The sequence below is a fragment of the Haliotis rubra genome, unplaced genomic scaffold (assembly GCF_003918875.1).
Source record: "Haliotis rubra isolate DU_JTF1 unplaced genomic scaffold, ASM391887v1 Scf70, whole genome shotgun sequence".
Taxonomy (NCBI): Eukaryota; Metazoa; Mollusca; class Gastropoda; order Lepetellida; family Haliotidae; genus Haliotis; species Haliotis rubra.
Window position 1 is genome coordinate 180,943 of NW_025767413.1, and position 21,715 is coordinate 202,657.

The 21,715-nt window shown below is 40.6% G+C and overlaps 1 protein-coding gene across 1 annotated transcript; it reads left to right on the top strand.

Moving 5' to 3' along the window:
• The first annotated feature begins 363 nt into the window (after positions 1-363).
• Positions 364-19,889, top strand: LOC124258808 (cubilin-like). The gene is made up of 20 exons (XM_046692900.1): positions 364-517; positions 2,814-2,892; positions 3,744-3,865; positions 4,371-4,532; positions 4,849-4,921; positions 5,211-5,350; positions 7,946-8,074; positions 8,519-8,600; positions 8,995-9,122; positions 9,675-9,842; positions 10,454-10,550; positions 10,942-11,078; positions 11,642-11,791; positions 11,934-12,006; positions 12,479-12,597; positions 13,840-13,995; positions 14,466-14,544; positions 14,860-14,981; positions 16,944-17,102; positions 17,483-19,889. The coding sequence occupies exons 1-20, from the start codon at positions 451-453 to the stop codon at positions 17,725-17,727; spliced, it is 2,487 nt and encodes an 828-aa protein (XP_046548856.1). The 5' UTR covers positions 364-450; the 3' UTR covers positions 17,728-19,889.
• The last annotated feature ends 1,826 nt before the right edge of the window (positions 19,890-21,715 follow it).

Genomic DNA, 21,715 nt, shown 5'->3' on the forward strand with positions numbered 1-21,715 from the left:
ACATGACTGAGTTCTGTCTAGAAGAAACGTTTGCGCATCACTTTATTTCCAAGACCTTGCGAATGATCACTTTTGAAACAAAGTCGCTGATTGCACAACTAAATCTGATTGCAACCAATCACGAATCCTGAATACTCGCACAATGAATGGGCCGTATTAGAACAGAGGTTCGTAGGAATATATGACAAGTAACCTTTGTGGGAAGAGAATGAAGGAAAGTAAGGTCCAACAGAAATCAAGCTGTCAAGTTATGTTCAACGTTTCCACCTGTTTCTGTTTTCAGTACACGTACGTGTCGCCCCAACGCAGTACCTTTATCAACACGTGGGTTGGCAGATAACATACCACAGTTGTTAGGCCGATACGTCACAATTTTCGTCCTAATTTCGTATAAGACACAAACACTGTAATAGTTCTGCACATTGGGACGAACTGACGAGGATACACACGATGATATCGCAATTCACTGCAGTCCTGCTCTTGGGTATTCTGTCTCCAGTACTTAGCACAAATACAGGTAAATAGACATACATGTATATTGACAGGGCAGCCTGTTGACAAAGCCTAGAGGTCAGGTACACATCGTTCGTCACAGAACGTGAGTATGAAACCTTGCAATAATTATTATAAGAAAGTAGTGTATTTTCTTTTATCATTCTAAAGGTAATTGGGACAAGAGGAATTATTCTTTATTGTTTCAAAGTTTTATAAGATTGTGTTCATTTCAGCCAGCAAGTTGTGAGATAAGTCATGTGACTAGTAACCTTCTAACGCCTGTCAGGCAGCTTGGGTTATCCGGTTAATAATAATCAGTTTGTGATTACAGCGTCCAGTGAGCAACTAGTCAGATGGATACTAGGCGCTATGTAAATGACTTGATATTATTTGTTATTGTTAAGTTCAGTTTTGTCTCAACATTAACACCTACGTAACATTAGGAAATAAGATATCGAGACAATGACACTTGGTCCTGGGTTCTCCCTCCCCCCCCTGTGTGTAACTCCCCAATTACATGTGACACAAATCCATGGGAGACACTTTATCAGCCTCAACCTCAACCTCACTAACGTTATATACGGCGCAGAGCGGTCACAGGTCGTAAATGTTACACAACACCAAATGTTTTTCAATTGACTTTTATAGTAACCTCTTATTTTTTATCCCCGCCGCGCGTTTAGCGCGAAGCGGGGGTTATAGTATCAGGCTGCGTCCGTACGTACGTACGTACGAATTGGAATATCTTAAGAACCGTTGACTGGATTCTTTTCATATTTAGTACCTAGGTTCATCACAGTAAAAGAAAGGTCCAGTCAGGTTTGGTGACCTTGACCTTCATTTCAAGGTCACAGAGGGACTTTAACGTTTTACCCTTGTCAGCAAGATATCTCAAGAACCGTTCACTGGATTTTCTTCATATTCAACACCAAGCTTTATCTAGGGAAGACGCAGGACCCAGTCGATATTGGTCGATCTTGGTGACCTTCACCTAATTGTCAAGGTCATGGGGACACTCTGAAGATTTCAGCATGTTAAGCTTGTCAGCGAGATACCTCAAGAACGGTTCACTGGATTTTCTTCATATTCGACATCAAGTTTCATCGAGGGAAGCCACAGGGCCTAGTCGATTCCGGTGATCGTCCCTTAATTGTCAAGGTCACAGCGACACTTTAAAGATTTCAGCATGTTAACCTGCATGTAAAGATTGTAAGCGAGATATCTCAAGAACCATTAACTGGACCTTCTCCATATTTGACACCAAGCTTTATCTGGGGAAGGTGCAAGTTTCAGTCGATTTTGGTGACCGTCACATAATTTTCACTTACTTTGAAGATTTCAGCATCTTAAACTGCATGTTAAGATTGTCTCGAGATATCTCAAGAACAGTTCACTGGATTTTCTTCATAGACTTTCAAGACTTCCCTTGAATGGTTTTCAATAAGCAATTTCTTTATTACTATTTTTGCATATTTCATACACTAAGACATTCATGTCAAGGTCAAAGTGAGTCTTGAAAATATTCGTGCGTTTCAACAACTACAGAACAAGATATCAAGAGAGGTTGACTGGTCATGGTTTTGATTACATTTAACTTCATCTTAAATTACGACCTTCACTTTCATTACTTTTTAAGTTTGATTTGATAATTTGCGGCGGGGGATTATGTCACCTTAGTGACAATGCTTGTTTTAAATTATCCAGGCTATCAACAGCCAGTCCATGTACACATGGGTAAAGTCTGGCCTTTAAACTACAGTTAAACACAATTTCTGGCCAACCTGTCCGGCTAACTTTCCGAGCACAGGAAGCTGAACACATCAACCCCACCAAATGCCACCTACTTGAAAATATCTGCACACACATAAGCGTAAGTCATGGTGATAAGAGTGACAGCACTAAATACTTAAAATTGTGTTCAGTAATTACGGGATGGATGTGCTTGTAAAAAACGTAAACATCTCACACTATGTCATCCAGTCACAGCTGTCACATGTCTCTTGAGTTGTTTACACACAGTAGTCGCTCAGGGAACATGTGATTCTGATTTAGTGTAGTGGAACCTAAACGATGCTACTGTCTGTGCCGATTTGCGTCCCTTAGTCCTTGGGGTCCACCAGCCGTTGATGCGAATACCAGATTCATCCCTGTTGCGATCATAGGCCTCCCATACAGTCCATGCTCACTGATTAGTGAAGGCTTCCGGGTTGCTGTGGATTTTTTTAGTTCAAGGATTGAGATAATGCTTCTGTGAACAGTAAACATGGATAGGTTATTTACCAACTGTTTCAATTTTGATATTTTTTTCACTTTTACAGATGCATGTTTTACGGATATCCATCTTTCCAGCGTTATGGAAAATATAACTTCTCCGGGATTCCCGTCGTCGTATGGCCCGTAAGACACGATATTCACTAACTTACAATCGTATGGCCCTTAACGGTCCTTAACACGATATTCAATAACGTAAAGTGTGCAATGTATTTATTAATTGCACGTTCCCTGTGTTATTGGTGGCAAGGGAACGGTCTCTGTGGCCTAAGGGGGGTAAAGCATCTGCTCGATTCGGAAAAGCGTTGGCTGTCCAGATGCTCTCTACCCACAGAACGTGAAAGACGGTATCCTAGTGGTAAAGCAAATGACTGGGGTATTACTCCAGGGTAGTCAAAGCCACCCCACCCCACCCCCAAACCCACCGCACACCCACCCAGCCCTCCTGCAAACTCACATACACGCACGGACAAGATCTCCAAATTTTCAAATCGTCCCAAATCGAGTCGAGCAAGTGGTTGCAATTTGCATGATCAGGTAATATGAGACTAATAAGACTACACCTGACGGATAGTTTGTTTTTCGTACTGATAAATAAATAACCGGTACAAATAGGTAACTATTATCAATTGCTTCAAAAAGCGAAAATGTCTGTCTAAATGAAGTGAAAATGTCAAATAGTTCGAAATAACGTGGAAAAAAACACGATGTGCAAGGCAATATACATTACCAAATATCATGAAGATTTACCTTCATTTGAAAAGGTTTAGCAAGGCCATCAGGCCCAACTGAAACTGTATCGATACAATGGGAAGAAAGAAGACAATGATTAACGACAGGACGTGAAAATCATTACTTCGGTTTTTATTCACATATTTATTGCCAATACTTTACTGAATTTTAGCAGACTTTTATTGATACTTATACCATTTTATTTGCATCCTCATAATGAATATTCCTATTACGTGCTGTTTCAGTAATATATCTTGCGAATGGAGGATTCATGCATCGTCACCGGAACATCTTGTGGGCATAAACTATTTTGCATCCTTGGATTATTCGTATCTTTGCCAACGTGACATTTTGTCCTTCTATGATGGTAAGCATACGTTTTTTGCAAAATATTGCTCAGTAGAGAAGAGTTTTGTGAGATGACATTGTAATTTCGCTGTGTTTGGGAACGTTCAATGTCACCAGAAATCAGAGTAATAAGTATCCATTTTTTGGTTTATCCATCTTTGCAGGGGAGAGGGACTATGACGTACTCGATCCGTTTGAAGATGGAATTTTGAATGCACATTATCGCATAGAAACAAGCTCTCGTGATTCCTGTTGACTCGAAAATACAGATAACTCAAAAGCAATCCTGCAGTATCTGTGCACCTTCGAGTCGATGTGAGATTAGTCCATATTTGAATGTCTGTCTCGAACTAACAGCCTCAAACCAACATTTGGACAATATCCTATACATGCATTCTCTATGTATGCTTGACTCGCCTACATTAGGTAATACAGTGCATCCTCTCAAACAAATTCAAACCTAGTGATGACGGCAACTAAAAATAAGTGAGTTGATCTAATTAGAATACTATTTTCATGACCAGGACCAGATAATTCAAGTGAAATACTGCTGGAGCTGTGTGGCGATGACATTATGGCGAATGTGGGCAGTGTCATAAGCGGTGGACCCACCATGTACATCCATTTTACTACCGGTGCTGTAACTAATGGACTACTTTTTCTGCTAAACATCACTGACGTTGAAAGTGAGTATACCACGAGGAGGGGCATCAGAATAATGAAAAATTGTCTTCCTGGTGCACCAATTTGCGCAATTGAGATTTTAAGTTTCACACGTCGGTCAAACCAACGACTAAGAATCCGTCATAACTCTTGGTGCTTTCATCAGATTGATTCACGGCTCGCGTAATGTGGGGATATCTGCTCATATTTACTCTGAAATGCTGTGATGAAATTGTTAAAAGTGATTTCAGACAGTAGTAACAGTTTCAATTTCCTTTACTGCATATTACAAACTTAGACTGGCTCTGTAATCAAGAATCACATCAATGAACATTGCAGGATGTGACGGGAACTTAACGGCAACTGAGGAAGGAAACTTTACATCCCTTGGTTTGAATAACACCTACTTTACGTAAGTCACACATATTGGTTTGTTACAAATTCTAATAATTCTATAATAATTTTTATTTAAACTGTGTATAAATGTTACAATACCATGTACCCGTTATGTATGCAGATGTTATCTGTACACGGCACTGACAGCTTTTAAAGGCTGATGGCAAAATGCTTTTGGCGAACGATGGTATCTTTAGTGATTAATTAATTGATTGCAACATTCCCTTCTATTTATTCTGATTACGGTTTAAGTTGTTGCTCAATTGTTGTTGACCCGACATGTAAGGCTTATACTTTTGTTTCAGTAACCAAAAATGCACATGGATTATAACAGCGGAAAACGAAAATGATACAGTCAAAGTGACAAATAAAGAACAACTGCGGTCTCTTTCAACTCGGTGCATGCATGATGTCGTTAGTGTTTATGACGGTAACACAACTGAAGGTAAAGCAACATGGCATATAAAGGCATTTGTGTATTCTTAAAGTGTACACAGTGGTCCATTGTATACTGAGAGGTAATAAAAACGCATATGAGGAAGAAATGTCAGATATATTTCTCATATGTCCAAAAATTACATATGGCGGTACAGGAAAAGTCATTGTGATGACTTGTAATCAATACTGTAGTGTTTACAGAGGATTACGGATGCAACAATGTCTTTGCGAGCATCTCCAAAGCAAGTGGTATGAGAACACACAACTGTCAGATGACACATTTCAATACCGTGTGTGTCCTTGCGATTGGGCAACCATGCAAGCCCGGAGTCTGCCAGGCATTGACAAGCACAATCTCCGAATCAAAGCTTGTGGAATGGCTCTCCAGTGAAACTGCAAAGCTTGTGTCAACTTAGCTACAGTTTGGGGAGGATTCAACTGACGTCTCAAACGGCGCCCAAGTTCATCCCACAAATGTTCGATCGGATTAAAATCAGGTGATCGCGAGGGCCAGATCAAGACATCCACATTGTTCTGATGCAAAACGTCCTGTGTTATCCTAGCCGTATGTGGCCTGGCATTGTCGTGTTGGAACACGAGGCGATGTCGTCCGTGTCGACCCACCAATGGCAGAAGCACTGGTTGCAACACGTTGTCAATGTAACGTCGGGCGTTGAGGTTCCCTTGAACAATCAAGTCAGACCGGAAGTTGACGTTAAAATTCTGCCCATACCATAACTCTACCACCACCAAAGCGATCACGCTCAATGACACAAGGCTGAGCAAAACGTTATGATTACGGCGATAGACACGTAGCCGACCATCAGGTAAACTGACGTTGAAACGTGATTCATCTGTGAAGATGACATCTCGCCACTGTCTAGCACCAAGATAGCCTCCAGCAGCCGCCAAACGTTGTCGATTTAGGCGATGTGCATGTGTGAGGATCTGTCCACGATAGGGTCGACGACATCGGATGTGACGTGGAGCAAGGCTACGGCGTACTGTCCGGTCACTGATGGAACGTCCTCTCGTGGCATTTGCAGTCTGAAGCGATTCCGAAGATGGCTAACGACGGTGTACCGATCTTGCCTTTGTGACGTCACTCGAGGCGCTCCCGGACGTGGATGGTCTTGGACACGTCCTGTTGCCCTATGACGTTGCTGGAGCCTCGAAATGGTCATCTGGTGGACGTGGAAGTGATTAGCAACAACTCTCTGTGTTTGGCCAGCATGCAGCATTCCAATTGCTTGGTTTCTTTGGGCGTTGGTCAACCGTGGCATCGTGAATGTGAATGACAGCCATTTCTCAACCTGTGCTTTTATGGGAGCTGAGTGTGCACATTGCACGTGCACCATGGTTTTCTGTTCATCCAACTGCCTTGTCATCGCACATGCTCTTGGGTGCGTTTGAGATGTCACGTCCCTGTGATTTGAAAACGTGGGATTCGAACCTAAAAGTCAGAGCTGTGAATTTCTTAACCATATGTTTTCAGCATATTCTGGTTTTGGAAAGAGCAACATCTCTCAAACGGACGTAGAGTAGAAAGTCCAATATGCGTTTTTAACGCCTCTCAGTACGTCCTGGGGCAAGTACTTGTAGTAATCAGTCAATTAATCACAAACATTTTTAAAACTCATTACAATTACAGTGAAACCTGTCTAAACCGGCACCCCAAGGGACCGAAATAAAATGCCGGTTTTGACAGTGTGCCGGATTAGGCAGTGACGATCATTTTCCAACATGGCTGCCATTTATACTCGTCCATCTCTCATTGCTAAGTTCGACGCCATGGCCATGGGAAGTTGCATTGTCCATGAACAAGGCAATTTTCCTCTTTGTTTAATCATCTGCCTGTTTACCTGCTCCAACCAACCGAGTGGAGTGTATTGGACCTTGATTGGACTGCTCATACCCATGCCGGCTTAGAGCGTTTGATTCACAGCACAATCACTACTTCCTGATTATCTAGCGTGCCAAGATGATTAATTAGTGTATTGGATTATGGTTGCTTGATTGGACTGCTCATACCCATGCCGGTTTAGACAGTGTTAATTTCAGTTAAAATTGCTTGTTGGGACCGAATAGTCGTGCCGGAATACGGAATAGACAGGTGCCGGATAAGACAATGTGTTAATGACCATACTATCGTTGTAAACTGATTTCACTGATTATATTCCGGTGTTATTCATTCGAAATTCATTCTTATACACTCAATGTAATTTGTTTCGTCGGACAATCGAGATTGGTTATTCTTTGCATTTGACCTTAGATATGACTTTATCTTTGATTTTCTGTCAGTTGTGATAGTACAGATGCTGGTCACAAAAACCAAAAACAACAGGGAAATGTTGTTCGGTTCAGGCGTGAGCCACTTAAAATCAGAATGATTATGAGGTCTTCCCTATCACATATAGTATAGAAACAGATATGTGCACCACATTTCGTGTGCACATTATATGTGGTATGTACCCCACCATCACCACCCATCCTCCGAGATGCGCGCGTGCGCGTGCGTGCGTGCGTGTGTGTGTGTGTGCATGCGTGCGAGTGTTAAAGTCGACAACGGTAGCATAAATATAACTAACACATTATACTTCAGCTGGCCAGTTTCTTGGTGATTTGTGTTCAACCGTGAATTGGACATACTACAGCTCAGGTAACACACTGTCGGTGGTGTTTGAGAAATTGACCAGTGAGGGTGTACAGCTGGAGTATACAGCAATACCAGGTACGCTGAACCAGGGGTTGTAGCTACTTTTCCTAAACAATCCAGCGTACAGTGATTACCACTGAAAACTAGTAAATAGAATACGCGGTCGTGGTAACGTGGTTTTGCTCTTATTTTGCTTAAATGTTTGTGATTCCGTTAAACAATAACATTACCACTGATAACTTCAGTTTGAAATGAAAATAAGTGATACTTGTCTCAGACCATTGGTAAAACGAATGTGTTACTGAGGAAGCGAATAATTTGACCAAATAAGGCGGTCGAATTCACATACGATCTTAGTAGTCTATCACCAAAAGCACATTTTTATTAAATCCACAGTATCTTATTCTTCAACCATCTTTATTACAAATATATTACCAATTTTGATATCTCTGCCAGTTTCATATTTTTCGGCTGTAAATGTGGATATCTGATGTTAACATGGATGTATCTTTGTTACAGAAAGGGACTGTAATAGGACATATTACATACGTAACACTCCTATTTATATCCAGTCACCCGGATACCCTGATTCCTATGACAGGTATGTTGAAGCAAGATAGTGCACTTGCACATATACAGTATAGATGTTTCCACAGGAGATTGTTTGTTATGGCAATTTTGCAAAGCATCCTAGGGTTAAGATTGTATCCAAAAGTAATGGGGTTATGCTAACTGTGATAGGGGTTTTGTCTGTGAATTTATATAAAATCATTCATCACACGAATGACCAAAGGTTATGTTCAGCTTGTTATTTTCAAAAGCATTACGTTTAGACACACCTTTATTTGAAGCACGGTTATTTGTTCTGTAAACGTCTCCCCATGGTATACATATTACGACGTAATGTATAATGCTAGATATATGGTAAAGCAAATGCTTACTTATATATGATTACACAATTCGATTGCTGTTGAGTTGTCTTTATATTGTTTCAGCGACCTGGAATGTGTCATAGTAATCATCGACCAGATGTACACACCAAACTTGAAGCTTGATGTCGTTAATGTAGATCTAGAGGGAGACTACCCACTGTGCGATAATGACTCTGTAACCATTTTTGGAGGTACGTGGTCGTGATTTTAACCTTACAAACCATATACATACTTGTAGTTCACAGAACCTAACATTGCAGTGCTCTATAACCAATTATTGATGACTGACCAGGATGTGTTGCACATCTGGTCGTCAAAGTTGACAGATCCCGACCCTACAAACTGATGTGGCAGGCTGGTTTTACACATGTATCCCACGTGTGCATATCACTGTTTATGCCGTATATTCCACCGACTGGAGAAGTTGGTTAATTGCAAGGGTCAACAAAACGTTTAAAACGTGGCCTTCCTCATTTGTTACGTTTTCTGTTTTTGTGTCTGAATGATTCCTGATACCTAGTGTCCTCACTAGTAATTTGTGATTCATATATAATCGTGTCTTTTTCTACCAATTGAAAGTTTTTCAGCGGACCAACGAGTGTGATTAATTATTATCAGCCGTTAACGTTGTATATCTTATAATAAATGTTTCTCCTATACTGTATATGTTTGTCCTATAACATATGTTTCTGGCAGTAGATCTGACTAAAAAGTATATTTTCATGGGAAACTCTCGATCATAGGGGATCGTGGAAAGTATCACCATATTGGCGAGTTTTGTGGAAATTCATCACTTTCTCCGGTTGGTCCCTACTATTCTAACGGAATGATCATGAAACTGGTGTTCAAGTCCAACAGTGATACCAGCGGGGCGGGATTCCAAGCTGTTGTTTCTCATAGTTACAGACGAGGTAAGTTCAGAAGTTATATCAAAAGTGTCACGCTCCAGCAAATAAGCTGATATACGTAAAAAAGGTCAAACCTGGTGTTATTTTTATTATTTTGCAAAACAAAGAAGCGGTCGTAAATATTTTGATTGTGACTTGCAAGTATAATATTTTGTACGTGCGCCAAAACACCACACATATCGTACTCAGATACAACGCTGGCAGCTTGACGTTCCTTGCCAACGTCGACAATTCAGACCATGTTGACTGGTTCACGACATGCCCCGAAATGGTCGACGGGTCCGGATGCCCATAGCACGCAGTCGGTTCTTCATTATGTTCCTGCTGGTGCGGTGACCCAACTGTGTCGATGTTGATGCTGTCACTGAGCAGATGGAAAATGTGCAGGTCATGATTATCTTGTGGGGCCGTCTTCCAGCTTTGAGACTGTGAGATGTCTAGACAGTCTTACTGGCGCGTATCATTTCTCTGATGCTGCTGTTGCTTGTACTGCCGGACGTTCTGGAAATATTGCAACATTCAACAGTCTCGTGCTCCAATAGCATTGTGATGTGTGATTTCTGGATAACGATACTTTCAAGTTGCATAGTATGTAAATGTATTTACTGTTTCAGTGGTACCTTACCAGTCAGAAAATTGTGGGCCCAGATATCTCACTGCAGCCACACATCCAAAATTCCTCAGTTCCCCAGGATATCCTGTACTTCCAAGGTAAGTTCAGATTTCGTTACCTTTTCCGTTTAAAACTAATCAACAACATGTGCAACGTTCATACACAAATTATTTATGAACTGCATTGTGCTTTGAATATTTTAAATGATGTAAAATAGGCTGGTTTTGTTACTTTTTTTGCATTTATTGTCTTTCATAAGTGTCTTGTTCGTTCTCCTTCATTTTGCGATATTTTTTATACCGCATGTCAATACTTTTTCCCAAATTTAACATGCTATATTTCGAAGTAGTGAAGCTTATAAACAGTTTTACTCAGAGGTACTTTGGGGGAAATGTTCATTGACCAGGAAGCACTACCGTCCGAGACACCAAAATCTCCTTATCATGTAACCTACAATACAGTGCCACATTTACACGCTCTTTGTTGTAGCAACGCCGAATGTATCTGGATAATAAAGGCCTCGGACCCAAACATGACGGTGCGGATAGACGTAATTGACTCAAATATTCAGGCTGACGGTCCTTTTCAAATGTTCTGCTTCAGCAGTCGTGTCAGCGTCCACGATGGTAAGTACCTGCCGCCATCAGGAACAGAATAGAAACATTTCCACATAGCTAAAACTTACTTGAACCCTGAGATTTTCAGAGGAAAACATAAATCCAAACAACGTCGGACATGGGCGCGTCCCTCTCAAATATGTTTATATCATGTTACATGCGGATGTATGTTATCTGGTTGATATCACTGTTGTCATAACCTTTTAAGAAACATTAAACGAGGAGCATCTTACTCTGAATATCTGGAGCTACCAAATGTTGTGATTTATTTTTATCCCAGTTTTAATCATGCAAACTGTTTCAGCTCGTGGCGGAAAAGTTGCGTAACAGTGGCTTGAAAATGCTTGACTTTCAACTGTATCCATTTTCTAAAATCTAGATAATAACGTGGAAGTACTGCATTAATTATATATTCAGTGCGGTGCATAAACATCACAGTATAAATCTTCTTAATGAGCGGTTAAATGCTATAATATAATATTCTCCTTAACATGTATACACATTATAATCATACTACTGTTTTATTAAACGAAAAACATTTTTCATTGTCCACTTCCCTGAATGTTTTGCAGGACCTTCGATCTTTAATACTACTCTTATCTCCTGGTGCGGCAGTTCAAGACCGATTCTGCAGAGTAGCGGACCAGCCATAACGGTCGAATTCTATGCAGACAATACATACAATAAGAAAGGTTTCGAACTAAAATATTTTGCAACTAACGGTGAGTGTTTTGCAATTTTATTATGAGAAACCAAAAACGTGCACGTGGAAGACATTAAAATACATGTTGTACTTAAATTCGTTATGGGTTTCACGACGTCTGAAATATATAACATGGAAGTTGAATTGTTAATTCCTTTCAGAGACTGATAGATGTGGAGGTGCAGTCAATATCACGACGGATAAGGAAACGAATTTGACAGTGCCGTACAGACCGTAAGGACACGTATTAATTGTTTAAATCGTAAAGTTACTGCAAACGCGAACATATTACTCACGTTATATAGTGATTTGGTTTGACATACTGAAATATATTGACACGTCAGATTCACTGGACACATGGAACATATGTGTCACACGCTCCAGCGCCGTCTATAGACATTGTATATATGTGTTGGACTAATTAGTCAGTTCTCGTGTTTGCTGCTTTTTGGGGTAGAATCGATCCTTAAATTGGTTCAGTTCGTAGCTTCAATGATATCTTAGCCACACTGTATAAAAGTTAAAATAAAACAGTTAGTTTTGCAACACGTATATATGGTGTTTGATTGAATTTGCATTAGAAAAAATACAATTTGAGAAACTGCAATTTTGCATAGTCACAGTCAAACAGTTTAATAATGTTACTGATGCATATATCGCTGTATACTTATGGGCGTGAACAATGCTGAATGTTTTATATATTCAGTTCCCAAGACTGCGTTTGGACCATACGTGCCCCGACAAACACAAACATCCAGGTTACTGTGACTGTTTTGAATGGGATTACCTCGTCATGCAGCGTCAATTACCTGGAAATTTACGATGGTGAGATTTCATGTACACCTATTTCTTTCAAACAGACTTTGCCGTCAAGGAGTTTCATTCTTTTCAATTCGTCCACAGTAAACTTATCCTTTCTACGCCAGCCGACCCAATGAATCGAAATGATGGTCAGATTAATTGTGTGGATAGTTTCTCAGTATGCCGCATCACTGATAAGTATGTTCTTCAAGGTACTAGCAATTACGGCTCCGAAAACGCGACTAATGATACGTATGTCACCTGTAAACGAGATTGTAATTTGCACTTACATCTTTTTTCCTGTTCCAGCTAGGGTCCATGCAGGAAGCAAATGTACTGTAAGTTCCCATGGTCCCTAGTATGGTGATCTACCTTCAGTTGTTGGCAATCTATAGCCTGTTTTTATCCCCCGCCGCGCGTTTAGCGTACGAACTGGAATATCTTAAGAACTATTGACTAGATTCTTTTCATATTTAGTACCTAGGTTCATCACAGTATAAGAAAGGTCCCAGTCAGGTTTGGTGACCTTGACCTTCATTTCAAGGTCACAAGGGGACTTTAACGTTTTACCCTTGTCAGCGAGATATCTGAAGAACCGTTCACTGGCGTTTCTTCATATTCAACACCAAGCTTAACCTAGGGAAGGCGCAAGGCCCAGTCGATTTTGGTCACCTTCACGTAATTGTCAAGGTCATGGCGACACTTTGAAGATTTCAGCATGTTGAGCTGCACGTTAAGCTTGTCAGCGAGATACCTCAAGAACCGTTCACTGGATTTTCATCATATTCAACACCAAGCTTTACCTAGGGAAGGCGCAGGGCCCACACATACACTAAGACATTCGTGTCCAGGTCAAAGTCAGTCTTGAAAATATTTACGCGTTTGAACAACTACAGAACAAGATATCAAGAGAGGTTGACGGGTCATGTTTTTGTTGACATTAAACTTCATCTTAAAATACGACCTTCACTTTCATTACTTTTTAAGTTTGATTTCATAATTTGCGGCGGGGAATTAAGTCACCGTAGTGACAATCTTGTTTACATTGTATTGTCTTTCATAGTTCAGATGTTTTAGATTTTCATGCTAGTTTTACATTATAACTGTGTTTTACATTTTACTGTCCTTTGCAGACAGGTAAGTATATTCTTTAAATTTATTTTATTCATATGTAAATATACACCTTTCTCAGTCATGACATCATTGAAATACTGCTGATGTGACTTAATTTTTACTCACTCACACACTCTATTTACCTGTATTCAGGTAAATACGACAACAGCACTTCAACAACCCACGGGAAATGGTGTGGTGACTCCAACGTCGACTTCATCAGCTCCGGAAATGTCATCACCGCCAGGTTCCACACCCGCGCAGCTAACAGAGGATTACAAATGAATCTTAAGGCTGGTCACTTTAGTGGTACGTGGGTGTTCAGTGTCATGAATACGTGAGCGAACTAGGTTTGGCACCACTTTGAACAGTATTTTAAGTAATGTAAGATTCTGACAGGAATGCCGTAAGCAGCAGAGAATTCTGACAGTTAAAGGAAAGTATAACACCGATTGTTTTTTTCTGCATATTCAAATATGTCGATGTTAGCGCACGACGTCAATAGCTCTATGCTAGGAAAAGAGTGAGTGAATGGGTTTAGATTTACACCGCTTTTAGCAATATTCTAGCAATATCGGTGCGAAGGGACACCAGCAATGTGCCCATGTGTGGAATTGAACCCGGGTCCGTGGCATGACGAGCGAACGCTATAACCACTGGACTACCCCTTATCCCGCTAATACAAGTAATTGAATAAAAAGCAAATGTGGCAAAATATCTGGATACTGCTTACAGATACAAAACAAAATTAATGTATAATATTATAATTTATGTTTCAGCTTCAGTGAAGAAGAGTCTGTCAGCTGATTATTGGAACCAATACATTACTTCCCCAAATTATCCATTTAATTACCCGAGGTATGTATTTGCGTATAGTAAGCCACTGAAGTTGAAACGCAAGAGCTGAAAATATAGACGAAGGAAGAAGAATACATATGTAAATCAACATACAATTTCCAGTATTCTATACCGATCGCAATGGCAAACAATAACACCATAATTACATGATTCCTTCTTGCAAAACATCTTTACACGTGTGGCTTAACCAGACGAGAAACGAATGATTTTTATTTCGAAATTCCTATGAGTCTTATATGCATGAAAAGTCTGTTTCTCAACAAGTTCAATTTGATGATGAATGAATTTGACCTAAGTTCACATGCTTCTTTCAAGTAATGTCGAGTCAACGTGGAAGATTGACGCAGGTGCAGGTTATCACGTGTACATCAACGTTGTCGTCTCAACACTGGAATACTCTGATGGTTGTCAAAGTGACTACATGGAAGCGTTTAACGGTATGATTGCTATTTGCATTTGCTTGAGGTCACATTTGCTAAGTGTCTTATGTACACAGTAATGATCATATTACTTTTTAAGCCCATTGTGTGAATCAACGGTTATCAACATCTTACGAAAAAGACACATAATAAGTTCAATTGGAAAACGAGATTCATTTACAGTTGCGACCATTTTAAATGACACAGAGAACCTGGTTCAGGACGAAGCTTGTCCAATGCATCCAAATCTCGGGTTGAAGACAGGTGCTTAGTTTCTCGGGTAACAATGTTCCATTTCTAACGAATGACCAACCTGTTTCTTACGATGATCTAAGACACAGTTTTGTCAACTTACGTCGTCGTCCGTATAGTTGTGAACAAGTTGATATCCTGTGGCTGCAGGTTGTCAACACGATGAAGAACAGCAACATCATGTGGTAGTCTTTGGCCCAAACATCCTTCGGTTTTATATACGATGTCGTATTTGAAGAATAATGACAATTATTATGGTTATACAACTTTTTTATTCTGTGGAGGCGACGTTTCGACATAGGTTCGTATGTCGTTGATGCACTTGCTTGACAACGACATTAGAACCTTTGTCGAAACGTCGCCTCCACAGAATAAAAGAAGTCCAGCATCACTTGCTTGACAACGACATTAGAACCTATGTCGAAACGTCGCCTCCACAGAATAAAAAAGTTGTATAACCATAATAATTGTCACTATTCTTCATCAACTCAACTTCTAAAATGCCCATCAAAGAACATGTCGTATTTGGTGAAGATAACGTCATCTGTCACCTTTGCATTTACATTGTCACTTGCTTGTTTTGGCTTGTTGTTAACGTCGCCCTTAGCAATATTCCATCTGGGCAAGACAGTCCTGTGATCAACAGCATGAACATCGATCTACGTAATCGAGATACGATGACATGTGGTGACATCAGGTGTTCAGGAAAAGAGTGTAACAGTATCCTGCCCTACCGGTGGCAGCCGGAACAAAATCATACAAAAAGAAGTCTAATGTTCATCTGAAAATGTACACGGGTACATAGGTTACATAACAGTGAATGTTTAAGAATTGATAAAAATACCAAGGGTGAAATAGCACACTTTGCAATTAATGTTAGTTCCATACAGAAATGTCCATAATTACAGTCATTGTCTTGGAACAGGCCTCGGTTCTTGAATCTAGTATAATGTTGGAAGTTCGGTGGATATTCGGTGATTCAGACACAAACCGCACAAAACTAGTTGAATAGATACAGGTGAGGTCGATAGAGGGGTCGAATCTGTCCAACCCGAGCGCCCGATTTTATATATAGAGGGAGAGCGTTCTGGAACCTGCCCCACGCAGAAACGTTTCTAACGGTCAAACCACCAACGTTCGTGTAAACAACAAGGTGTGGAGATTTTCAAAATGATCGTAAAAACATCTGGAATGCTCTACTCACTTTTCGATCGAGCTCGGCAGTGATAAATATTTTTATATTTTGCTGTGACACTGACAATTACTATAATATATTCACACAAAATCTGTTTATAGATGTACGTGTGTGTATACATGTAACATGTAACAATGTATACATGTACGTGTGTGTGAGTGAGTGAGTGAGTGAGAGAATTCTTAAGAAGTACTCAGTCTGGTATTCTGTCATGGTCTCTTTATACAAATGTATAAATGTACGTGTAAGTTGGTCGGATGGGTGTGTGTGCGCGCGTGCGTGCGTGTGTGTGTGGAAGATCTGAAGAGTAAACACATCCTAAGAAACAAACACTGGGCTCTTACCCAATTGATAATATAAGTGCTGAAATGGAATTCATAAAGTGTACTCAGTCTGTAAGTCTGTCGTGAGCAGGACAATTCATTTTAAACTAACGTGACCATCGCCATTTCGTGCTGCATGTATTCAATGTTATAGCATTGCAAGACATTTGAACAAAACGTTATTTGGTGAATGTATTTCGAATCCTGTAGGCGCAGACTCCAGTGCCCCCTCTCTAGGACGCTGGTGTGGAAGCAGTGAACCAAGCAAAACGAGTTCAGGCTCTCTCATGTTCCTGAAATTCAAGTCGAATTCCCATACAGTCGACAGAGGTTTCAGGATCTCATATTCTGCAGAGATGGACCTTATTGGTACGTTCTCATCAAAGCGTAACTGATCACGCATTTGTTCACGTAGTTACGGCTAAACACGTTCATAAATAACAACATGTACAAAACAGTTCCGACGAACATGTACATCTATCCATGATTAAAATACCTGGCTGAAACGTTTCATTTGCTGAAATTGATTTTTAGGAATTCGATATGACCGTTTACAATTCGCGACTATATGCACTAGTAACTATGTAACTACTAACCTCGTTAGTCAAATATGTTCCCGTCACGATATGGCTGCAATATTGCCGATGTGACTTTAAATAATAACTCACTCACTCACTCACTAACATCGTGGGAAACTCACAAATATTATTATGAACTATTGCCTTATACGTTGCAACACTTCTTTCCAGACTTTTCAAGTCCCACAAGTACCTGGAGAGTGAAAGCTATAGTTGGAGCTTCCTTAGGGGGTCTAAGTGTTGTATTAAGCGTACTGGGCGCAATATGTAGAATTTGGGCGAGATCATCCGCTGCCAGCAGTCAACCGGTCGCCAGCAACAATACAGACCAGAGACCTATGGACGCAATCATTCCCCCAGCAACGTACTCCAGTCCATCAACGTTCAATATGGAACCTGCGTCAACCAAATTTTGAATACCCTCAGAGAGATTTGTATTTAAAATGTAGGGAAAAGGAAAGTATCAACCCATGCGTGGTGGTAGCTAATTTAAAATAACAAACAAACATTTCTTAGATGGCGATGTGTAGTATACAGTTACAATAAATGTGCATTCTATGTGAGTTATATCAACGAGTATCTCACAACAGATGACCTGCGCACGGCGTGCTTATATTCTTCAATTTCCAGGCACACAAAAATGAACGGAGTGTCCGTTTGAGTTGGGTTCACAGATACCAGTCATCCTTAATAGAGAATATACCTACCGCTAGCACCAATGAACGCCTCCTCAATGTCGGCAGCCTCGTTTTGACGTTAATAGGATTTCGTTGCGGCTCGTCCTTCCGTGCAATTGATGACTCGTCCTGTTCCGGCAGTTAGGACGATCCCAATGTTTATGGTTAGCGGGTGGGGTCGGAGAAGATGAAAAAGTCTATCCGGTGATCATGATGCTATGAAACGAAATCTTTGACCATTCTTGCAATATATGCAATAATGCAGTCGTGGTGGTTCTTCTTGTCGTTGGCGTACGACTGTAAAACCACGGGTTCAAGAACATCATCTCTATCGGATGCCCCGGACGATTGTACGTGCCCACAATTGGTTGCGACATATTCCGGCATCGTATGAATGCACTTCTTGAAAGCAGCTCGCTAATTCTTTCTACCCCAGAGGGACATACACCCGCGCACGACCATCATTACGGAGTGAGCCGAATATGTTGTGCAAGTAAATAGCACTGGATATGCCAGCTTTGAACTGTCCTTCGACATTGATGTTCATTTGGTCAAGACCATTCAAAGGAAAAAGCGGTAGGTCCGAATGCCTACGAAATGGAGTGGTGGAAGTGCCTTGACTTCGCCGTAACGCCGGTGTTGTTTCAATTGCTGTGACGAACATGCTGAGCAAATTCGTAGTGCGCGAGTTCCTGCCATTCCGTATCGGAGATATAACAGGACGCCAGAAATGGGCTTCACACATTGTACACATGTGGTGAATTGAACCCGGGTCTTCTGCGTGACGAGCGAACGCTTTCACCACTAGGCTACCCCACCGCCCCTACAAGCATAATAACGTATTGATAACGTTTGTAATATTTTAGTTCAATTCCATTTGCATATGTATACTTTCTCTTACCCGACAAGTTACAACAACCTCTTTGTTCCAATCCATTAGAAAATTTGAAATTGTAACAATTTGTCAATGTAAAATAATTCTGATTATGAACTGACTTGACACTTAACTTGAAACTGATTTGAAACTTTCTATTAGTAGTTGAGTCTAAAGATATTTTTATTTTAATTTGTATCTTGTCTGTGATTTTGGAAATAAACGGTGAGAATCTGTACTGCCGTATGCTTAAAATTATTTGATAAGGGCTGTGTCCTGTGATCCACAATTTCTTGATGGTGATATGAAAGGACAATTTACATACATCCATTCTGACTAGTTCATAATGCAGAAACAATATTTTGATTGACATCTGTGGCATTTATGTTTCTGAGAGTATTGAAGATCAATGTGCATAGTAACTGTAACATGTATCAGTGTTTTGTGTGAGCATTTTGTTGCAAGAAGACATGGTGACGATCTGTAAGTATGATCCCAGTCAGCTTCTGTAACTGACATTAGGAGCAATATCGGACGCAATGAAGTTATAAGCCAATGCATTTCGAGTCTTCGTAGAATTTTAGGGTACTGCAAAATCCTTACTGCGTGTATCGGAATTATAATGTTTAGTTGTGCACGTTGAGGTGCATTTACTTTATATTTGTATGTGTAACATTTTTACGCCAAACGCCTACTGATAGAGTTTCTATAACAACTGAAGTTAAGTCCATTCTAGCTTGGAACCCGATTCATAGGACTTCACATTTCAGTTTGCAGGGTCCAGTAACGTGTACCCTCTATCTCACGACAAAAACGTTTCTGATAACAATCAGGCAAGATGGCATCAGAGAATGCGATTACATAATGCAAGAGAAGTTAATCACAGTGAGATTCGGTCTTAAACATAATTCAATTGTAATAATCTGCTATATTGTATGGTCAAAAATTTGGACAGGATTCGCATTATTTTGCAAGAACATCAAGTTTGTATATATTGTATAAACAGATTAAACTTATTTAATTGTCATTTCTTACTTATATGTCAGTATGACCATGAAATGAAAAACTCATGGAACAGTTTACACTCAGATTTGACAAAAGCGGGTACCATAGGATTATAGGATTTTCCATCACCGATTATCATACAAGTATTTTGATCTGGACAAAGGATCGAGGATATGTCAAATAAAACACTCCGACTGGAATGTTGTGACATAAATGGCCTTGAGTGTATTGACATATTTCGAATACTGCTGATTATGTCCAATGTATTAGACTATAAAATCCAATTCGTATACCAGAAATGGGCTTCACACATTGATTCCATTTGGGGAATCGAACCCTCCGGTATGACGAGCGGACGCGTTGACCACTAGGCTACCCCATCGCCTCACACACAAAAAGAGTTCAGTTGATGACTAAAGTGTAGGTAGAGCTTATTACAACTATACGACACAACATCATATTCCAGTTGTTTTATTGACTTGTAATTTCTTTTGTGACTGCGTGCATTACCGGAGAGGTATTTATATAAACTACCGAGTAAAGGAATTCAAGTAATTGTATTAAAACCAAAACAACGCAACATGGTCCCGATAACAAGTAAGTTGTCTGAAAACTTCGTGCATCTTTCAAAACGTTAAACACGCAATTGTGGGACATTGGTCAAATGATTGTAGTATGTAGAAGCATGTAGTCACACACACACACACACACACACACACACACACACACACACACACACACACACACACACACACACACACACACACACACACACACACACACACACACACACACACACACCAAAAAAAACAAAAACAAAAAACACACTACGAATATGCAAAGACTTCCATAACGACACAGGGCGATGGGGATGGCCAATATTGGGACTTCACAGCAGCATCTGGCCACAACCTTTAACTGCAGCCAGGCCATAATCAGCAAACTGATAAATCGCTATGAGCAAACAGGTCAGATCCAAGACCACCTAAGATCGGGAAGACCAAAAGTCATGATTCCGGCGATACCACGAGAACGCTCCATGAAGCAGATCCATACCCGGAACAGATTCGTTTAAGACAACAGCCGTCTAACCTACTCAGGCACCGCGAGTCCATACCACGGACTTTGTGTACCCATCTAATGAATGTAAATTGACAACGTTCTCTCGGCCAAAAGTTATGAATACACAATGCCATTAATAAAATGTAACATATGTTATATTTGGGATTAAACATTCTAAGTAAAGAATCCCCTGTCTCATGGCTTGAGATGGCTTGTGAAGGTGTCATAACCTAATCCTTGACAATATATCCGTCGTAGGCACTGCAGTCCCGGAGGTTTCCCCTAAGGTTGTGAACAGCGCCTGGTGTGGCTGTGCCACCCAAGTCTGGAGTGACAGCCTTTGTTGCAGTTGGTGCAGACGAAGCAGGAAGACTGGGAAGACGTAGAGGCTGCTCACTGTTTGCGGCATGGTCGTTTCTCTGCTGCCGGCTGGGTTCTCTCCTCCTCCACTTGTCTGATTCCACTCTGCACCATTTGACGCCAACGGTGACGGTCGTCTTTCCCAGGCATTAGGGTCAATGATGCACCCTTTCATGTTGCGTTTGGACACATCCTTGAACCAGGCGTCCTGTACCAGTGGCAAGTTGGCCGTAGAGTAGGTCCATGGGAATGCACCCATCTTCCATGCGCCTTACATGACCGATCCACCGTCTCTGACTCAGCATGGCGAATGTGCTTGGGATTCCAGCCCCCGCCAGGGAGAGAGAGAGATGGCTTGTGAAGGTGGCAGGATTTTCGTCCAGCTCCTATTACTATGGAATAAATCTACGAGTTCAACACAGGAAA